The 8,557-nt window shown below is 47.3% G+C and overlaps 1 protein-coding gene across 1 annotated transcript; it reads left to right on the forward strand.

The window, feature by feature from the left end:
- Window positions 1–238: 238 nt before the first annotated feature.
- LOC103663858 (orthopedia homeobox) lies at window positions 239–8,205 on the forward strand. The gene is made up of 3 exons (XM_008691655.2): window positions 239–275; window positions 1,583–1,992; window positions 7,675–8,205. The coding sequence occupies exons 1-3, from the start codon at window positions 239–241 to the stop codon at window positions 8,203–8,205; spliced, it is 978 nt and encodes a 325-aa protein (XP_008689877.2).
- Window positions 8,206–8,557: the final 352 nt, after the last annotated feature.

The raw sequence follows: 8,557 nt of genomic DNA on the forward strand, positions 1-8,557 counted from the left end.
CCTGATTGGTCCCCTTGCCGAGCTGCTCACGGGTTCATTCAACTGTTAAGCACCTCCCCGTCTCTCTAAAGGACATTATAATGCAAGAAGCCCCCTTTTTAACCACAAACCGAATTTTCTTTCATTTAGGTGATCTATATATATCTATATCGTATAGCTTATAGCTTATATCTATTTTAAATAACTTAAAGCCGCTAAAATTTGGGGGGGAACAGCTTTCGCCCTGGAGCGGTGCGCGATGCTGTCTCACGCCGACCTCCTGGACGCCAGGCTAGGTGAGTGCGCGCCTCTCGCCCGGGCAGCCAGGAGAAGCCGGGGCAGGAAATTGTCAATTTGTTCCTTATTTTACCTTAATGCGCCCTAAATGGACTAATTTCTTTAAAAGTAATTGTGCTGCATTAAAGTTTAATTTGATTTAACATCGTCTTTTTAAAAAAAAATCTATGGAATATGTAGATCCAAAAAAGGACTAGGGAAATGTTGTTACTTTTTGTTTTTCCTTTTTCCCCCTTCCTCCCTCTCCTTATTATTATTAATTTTTTTTGAACAGCGATCTACCCTGAGATAATTTGTTAGGAGGTGTTTTTCTTTCTCTCGTTTCCCCTCCTGTTTGCTTTGATTTGGGATTTTTTTTTTCTCCTTTTTACCTCTACGTATCGTCTCTCCCCATTACCTCCTTCTCTAGCCCTCAACTAAGTATGGGTGAATTTGTAAAAATCTGGCATAAATGAGAAGCAGCTGCAGTCGAGGCGGATTTTTTAAGTGTGTTCACTGAGAAAGGAGAAAAGCCAAATTCATCCCCACAGGCGTCCCCGCCTGCAAGGGACTCGGCATTGCCAATGGCTGAGAGGAACGCGCCTTTTATTTCTCCGGAAAGAAAAGTTGAATTCTCTAAAGTTTGATTCACTGTACTGTCTATAGAGTTTACTTGTTTCCTTAATGCGGTCTGGGTTGCTGGGCTCTGGGTTTCCGGTTTGGGAATCTTTGGTGATGGATGTGACTCCATTTTCCAAACACTTTCTCTGATTTGAGGGAGAGGCGGAGCTGATTTGGGTTGATTTCAGAGGGTGGAAGGCTTGGAGAATTATTCATCTTCCAAAAGTGAGAGGGAATCGGCTGAGGGCCGGAGGTAGAGTTCGCTAAGCTGCCTTAAGCGCAGGTGGGATAGCAACCAAGGAATCGTTTAATTTTCTTTCTTTCTTTTCTCCCCCCGCCCCACTCCAACCCGGTCCAAGGATCTGCTTTCGCGTTCCCGGGGCTACAGGGGTACGGTTCATGAAAGGGACTCGGAGGCATGTTTCTTTTCCGGGACTGGGAGTGTTCCATTGCGGGAGATCCGAAAGCGTGTGTTGTTTACTACAGGAGCTAGCTGCCGAGAGAGGGGAAAGGGCCGGGAGATGGTATTCCAACCTGGCTGTCCAAATTCTGGGGAAGCCACCTGAGCATCCCGGGAGTTTCCTCTGTAGAGCGAACGTGGGCGCGGAGGGAGCCGAGGATGGGGCTGAAGGAGGACCGCGCAGTGAGGACAGTCCCTCCTGGCACCGCCAGGAAAGTAGTGACCGCGATCCCCTTGCCTCCTCAGGTATGAAAGATGCTGCCGAGCTCCTGGGCCACCGGGAGGCGGTGAAGTGTAGGCTGGGCGTGGGGGGCTCCGACCCTGGGGGCCATCCGGGGGACCTGGCGCCCAACTCCGACCCAGTCGAGGGAGCCACTCTGCTGCCCGGGGAGGACATCACTACAGTGGGCTCTACGCCGGCCTCGCTGGCGGTGAGTGCAAAGGACCCGGACAAACAGGCGGGGCCCCAGGGCGGCCCGAACCCCAGCCAAGCCGGCCAGCAGCAGGGCCAGCAGAAGCAGAAGCGCCACCGGACGCGCTTCACGCCCGCGCAGCTCAACGAGTTGGAGAGGAGCTTCGCGAAGACTCACTACCCCGACATCTTTATGCGCGAGGAGCTGGCGCTGCGTATCGGGCTGACGGAGTCCCGAGTGCAGGTACGCCGGGCTTGGGCGCGGGGGCAGCAGACAAGGAGGGGCGGGAGGGTTGGGGCAAAAGAAGTGGGGTCTTTTCCTTGCCGGGATCCTGGGCTTGCGCTTTGGCTGCCTGTGAGTTCCATGGACAAGCAGGGCCTCCATCTCCCATCAGTATAGCCACATTCCCACAGAAATGCCTCAAAAGCGAAGCCGGCGGTTGTTCGACTGTAAGGTCGTCTGGTTCGTCTTGACTGAGAAGGGAAGCTCCGCACCTCCCAGCCTCCGCACCTCCCAGCCTCTGCGTCTCCCTGGCGGCTAAGCTGAGCGCGCACCTCCACTCCAGCTCGAGTTATTGACAAGTATTTCATTACCCCCTAATGAGTTTATGTAAGGCGTCTGGATAAATGGGGGAATGCAACAATTATACAGAAAACTTGAAAAGGGAGAAAATAAGACATAATGGCACGTTAAAAAAAAAATCCACACCTGGATTTCACGGCGTAGCTTTATTCTCCTGAATATCTCCCTTCCGCCGCTTTCAGGCAAAATACCCCTAGCCTTGATGTTTGCAAAGGCTTTAAACTTTGATGTCAGTCTACCAGTGAGTGCGCTGAAAGCGGCAGAAGAGATTCCCTGCAGTCTGTGAGCCCTGGTTTTCCCCTAAGGAAACTGGGGAGTGGGATGAAGGCTGTTATAGATATCCGATCTGAAGGAGGGACATTTAGGGCAGGAAGGATTGACAGGCAGTAGACGAAATCATTACTGACCCCTTGTTCTCGTCCAACCACCCTCCAAGTTGTAAAGTAATATAACTTATAAAATCACACCTATAACTTTTCTGAAAATGGGGGAGTAAGAGTGTAAGCCCAGCGAATCTCAGATTTTTTTTTCCTTTTACAAGAATGAAAACAATATATGTGGTATTTTATGGACAAGTGCTGGAGGTGAAATTCCAAGGCCCGCAGTTGGCCTTGAGCTATCCAGGGTTCTGAAAACCTTCCTTTCGTGTCTCCGACGTGGTATTTTCTCTCTGTCATGCTGGGTGTCAACTACAGCTCTAGGTGCTTTAACAAATTAAGTTTAAAGATCTCAGTTATTTTACATCCGATCTAAGACGTAAGAGACAAGTGTCTGTAATGACAGGGTTGAATGTTTCTGTCTTTGTGAGACATTTTAAAGATAGTCTAACCTGGAAGAATAACATATGCTTCTGTTCTAAATAGTCATCAAATGAATATCATCATTGGGGACTTAAATTGGTCAGATTAATACAGAAATAATCAAGGTATAATATAGATTAACATTTTTACTCATTATAAGTCTGGGTGGTTTCATTAGTGGACTTTGGAAACCCTGAACCATGGGCCATTGAAATTAAACACTCAAAGAGTGTTAATTGCATTGTGCAGATATATATTATTCATGCTTTTAAAAAATTTTACCTACCTCCTCTTTTTAAATCTGAAGTTGAGTCCAAACCTTAACAGAAATACACAATTTCAATGCTTCCATTACTGCTAATGATAATACTGGCTTGTTAAAATTTTGTAGGTTCAAAATTCATAAATTTGCTTTTTGTCCCTCAAGAGAAATAGTATTAATAATTTTTGTTTTAAAGAGTAAAATGCTGTTGCTTAACCTAGACATAGGGGTGATTAGTTTAAATTAAAATAGAACTTAGAATCACAAATAAAATATAATTGGACAACTGACTTTATGAAAAAAGAAAATGAGGTCTATTAAACTTTATTAGGTCTTCCAAAGGTTAATGGCAGTGATTCTTTTAATAGAAAAAGTTGTAAATGAAATAAAATACAAACTATGTAATAGAAAGTTATTTTCAAAAAGTACACAAAAGAATAATCAAGAAGAAAAAGACAAAGTACTTTAATTGTTCTAGCATAATGTTCAACAAAAGATAATAGCTTGAGGCTGCTGATAGGAACAATTTAATAGAATGGCAATTTCAATATTTTTAAAAATAATGTTTCATAGTTTAAAAAGTAATCAGATCAACATAACCTTCTTAATTAACATTTCAGAATGATTAACATTATGTAATGTAATGCAAAAATAATTTATGGAAAATGTATTTACTTCACAATTCACTGTACCATTGCTCCTTGACCAAATTCAAATTAAATAGTAATTGGTTTATGTTCTTATATGATGAGTCCTTCATAGTTTTCTTTATAGTTAACAGATTGCCACACATTCTTTTCAGTATGTGGGCCACTGCACTGATTAAAAATGATCTAAACATTTAATTTATTACAACTGTATGTTTTTAAAGATGCTTTTTAATTCTACACGAACTGATCCAACATGCTTATTTTTATCTATATCTGGTATATATCATACTTTTAAGTATTTATTAAAGCACCTCTACTTACATGGAGGCCAATTCCATGTCTGATATCGCTCCCTTTTTCTGGCTAGTGTAATAAAACCATTCCTTTTATAGCATGCCATTATTAGAAACCAATTTCAGAATTATTTATAACCTGGAATGGCTTATTAAGCAGCAATGCGAGAATCATGCAAATTACGCGATCAAATGCAATATAATAAGCATAATCATTAGTCTCTAGCACGGATTAATTAACTTTCAATATTTTATTTACATAAAAACCAAATCAGTGAAATAACTTCTGCACAGTCAGGCTTGCCTTTCAATATTTTATACGAACAAAAATAATGTGCTGTAATTCCATTGACCGTGTCCCCCAGAATGGCCCTGTCACCTGCCACATCTTAATAGGGGGACAAGCTGAGAGTATTTTCTAGTTTTCTAATGGAATGAGAAATTGCATTTTCTTCCTCTCCCAGCACTATTAAAGTGTAATGAATTCGGCCCAGAGTTCACGGCTGGCTGATCGAAATGAACCTGAGATCTCGGCTTTAATACAGCTCCCCAGATTTCCTCCCAAATCTTCACATTAATCATTTGCTGGATTCCAATGAGATCTTCATAAAGCGTTTGCTTCGAGGGGGAAAAAAAGTAATATTCTCTCTTTCTCCCTCTCTTTCTCTATTTCTGAGCCATTTATAGTTGGGGGATTAAACGGGCTATATATTTTAAAATACATTTACAGTATGTCTATATTACTGTAACAGCAGATATCATGAAAGTGGATTTTTAAATTCCAACCTCCATTAGATTCTCACTGTTGTATTAAGCATTTTCTGAGAAGAGCTGCATTTCAAACTGAGTACAAAGTTGGCCCGTGGCTGCGGTTAATATATTTTCTGGAGTCGTCATCTGTGCATTCTCAAAATCTCCCTTAGGTTTTGCCTGCACTTTAATCCGTCATGCTCTAGTTTTCAAGTGGAAACATTCACATTTTAAAAACATATGCATCATAGCTTGGAACGGAGGTGCTCAGACCCCATGCAGGTTTTTTTTCCCAACCCCAGTAAGCCATGAAACATAAAAAATTTCGTAGCCATCATTTGACTACTAACCCTCAAACATAATTGAGCACGATTTTTCGATTATTCCTATAATATTTAGTTCTTTACAGATGTTCTTTTCCACCTGTGCCTGAGGTTCAGAAACCTTTCTAGCCGGTGTGTTTTCCACTGAAATTCTATGGGGCAATCCTGCCCCCTCTTCTTTCTTTCTGCTGCTTCTCTTCCCACTCCCCCCACAGATGTCCTCCATCCTCCTCCCCCACTGCCCGTTCCAAACATTCAAACATTTCGGGATTCAGTGACACTTTGCAGGATGTTAGGAACCAGTCTTTACAGATACATTTCAAAATACATCTGGGTGTGGAGTGTGAGATAGGACCGTTTGGACATAGACACTGTCCCTGTCTAGGCCATTCAGTCTACCTCTCCCCATTCCAGCCTTGGATGGGGAATGCAAAGTGACCTGTGGCCACAGGTCTCCTCCCTGTGCTTTCCTTGGCTCCTGCAGGCTACTCTCAGCTCGAGGCCACTAACAGCTCAATTCTCGGCCGGCAGCAATGATCCCAGTTACTAGCAAGGGCCCCGCAGCCTCATTAATCCGTCTTGCCACCAACTCAAGGGGCTTTAGCAAGTAAGGGACCTGGCATCTTTATACAGTCTGGAACTTGGGGTAGGCAGAAACATGGCAAACGGGGTAGAAATCAGAGAACGATAATATGGTGGGCAATGGCGCGAGTACAGTAGCAAGGCCAGGCCCGATCCAAAGACCGGCGATAATTCTAGACTGCAATGCCGTTCACACTGTTAAGCGTAGAGTGTCTCCATTTGCACGGGTGTAACACGCCACTGTGAATAGCTGGCTCACCGACAATGGGTCAGGTACGTCCATACTCATGATCCTTTATCTTGCAGAATAAACACTAAATATTAGCTTGTATTAACGGATGACTGACCTTTTGGTCATGAATATGGTCAAATTGCATTTGCCAAATTCTAAGAGGAAACTCAATCAGTACCTGAGCTGTGTCTCACATCACTTATATTTGCGCACAGTAAACCTCTGGCTAGATGTTAAACTGCAAGCCTGCCAAGTAGGCATGCTGCAAGTTATTATTATTTTAAATATCAAAGTCAAATATAGGGAGACAGGCGGCTACCTTGGTCAGGCAGCTTACTTGACATCTTTCAGAAGAAACTTTCCTTCCCCTGTGGTAGTGAATATGACATTAATAGGCAAATTTGTCTGGTAAGTTCAGAAACTCGGGGTTATTGTGAATAAAGAACGAGTGGAACGTTTATTTTATTTGGTTCTATTTTATCAAACACATCTCCTTTAAAAAGATATGTGGCTATTGGGTCTACGCAAAATTGAATTTGATTCATTACCAGTGTGAGCTTTAAACGTGACCTTTAATTTGTATCCAGAAAATTTGCTTTCAGTTCATAGATGAAACGGATGAAACAGAGGGGGGGGACTTGAGGAATTGGAGGTCTTGTAGTCTGGGGTCCTCAGTGAGTTCCTGAAAATAGCCTGGCAGGCCTCAGGTCTCTGGCAGCAGGTTCCAGCATATCTGCACAGCTCAGATAAAAGGTGCCCTTAGAGGGGTTTGAGAATGAGGCAGGGAGACTTGTGGCAGTAGCACCAGTCGCAACGAATCACAAGTCACGGTGGCGACCCAAACAACACCGTAGCTCAGTGCCGCTCGCTTCCCCACATGGATCACTATATTAACCTCTCTGCTCTGTCATCCGTGGCGTTAGGAGTTTTCCTTTGTCTTTCGATTTTGAAACTGGCTATGTCATCCACAGCCTTTCATCAATTTCCAAATTTCCAGCGTTTCTGAAAATTCTATACCCCATCAGTGTTATAAGGCACGCTATTAAGCCACATGGGTACACATGTTTATCTTCATTTGTACACCTGTGGGTCCAATTTTGACACATGCCTGCCTGCAGACTTGTGCATCTAAGCGGTGCACAGAATGTGCCAGCGTGCAGGGGCGTGGTGAACACTGCACGCGGTGGTATGTTTGCACGGAGTGTAAGCGCTCCAGGGCACTACCGCTCGGGCCCCTGGAAGCTTGCGCTTGCTGAGTGCAAGGCGCGCCAGTTGTCTCCAGCTGACGGAGAACCGCGATCGTGGCGGGGCGTGGGGGAGCGCTGGGTCGAAGGCACTTGTTCCACCTGGGGCAGGGTCTGACGCAGGTTTCTCAGGCTCAAGCCCCCGCCCCTCCGGGCCAGTCGGCTTGCTAATAGCGCTCTGTCTGTCTCCCGCCCCGCCCGCTCCAGGTCTGGTTCCAGAACCGGCGCGCTAAGTGGAAGAAGCGCAAGAAGACCACCAACGTGTTCCGCGCGCCGGGCACGCTGCTGCCCACGCCAGGCCTGCCTCAGTTTCCGTCAGCCGCCGCCGCGGCCGCCGCCGCCATGGGCGACAGCCTGTGCTCTTTCCACGCCAACGACACCCGCTGGGCGGCGGCCGCCATGCCGGGCGTGTCACAGCTACCGCTGCCGCCGGCTCTGGGCAGGCAGCAAGCCATGGCGCAGTCGCTGTCCCAGTGCAGCCTGGCGGCCGGGCCGCCGCCCAACTCCATGGGCCTGTCCAACAGCCTGGCGGGCTCCAACGGCGCGGGGCTGCAGTCGCATCTTTACCAGCCCGCCTTCCCCGGCATGGTGCCCGCCTCCCTCCCCGGCCCCAGCAACGTCTCCGGCTCGCCCCAGCTCTGCAGCTCCCCGGACAGCAGCGACGTGTGGCGGGGCACGAGCATCGCCTCCCTCCGCCGCAAGGCGCTAGAGCACACAGTCTCCATGAGCTTCACTTAATGCAGCCGCGCCCAGCCCGCTCCGCCCCCGGCGCCGCCCCCAGGGCCGCCCCGAGGTCCTTCGGCGCGCGCCCGGGCTCCCGCTCCCTGCCCGGGCCCCTGCCCCGGCGCCCTGCCCCATCCCCACCCGGCCTCAGCCACTTGTCGTTTTGTTCTCTCCTCTCTCGTTCGCTCTCTCGGGCTCACCCCAAGCCCCAGCCCGCGAGGCCTCCCCTCCGCCTGATTTCGCTCGCCCCGGTCCCCTCCCCCCGCCCCCTCAGCTCCTCTTCCCGTCTCGCCTAATCTTCCCTGACCCCCTTCCGCCGCGCCTCACCCCACCCTTTGCGGCTACCCCCGGCCACCCGGCTCGCACG

Source organism: Ursus maritimus, unplaced genomic scaffold, assembly GCF_017311325.1.
Source record: "Ursus maritimus isolate PB19 unplaced genomic scaffold, ASM1731132v1 scaffold_5, whole genome shotgun sequence".
Lineage (NCBI taxonomy): Eukaryota > Metazoa > Chordata > Mammalia > Carnivora > Ursidae > Ursus > Ursus maritimus.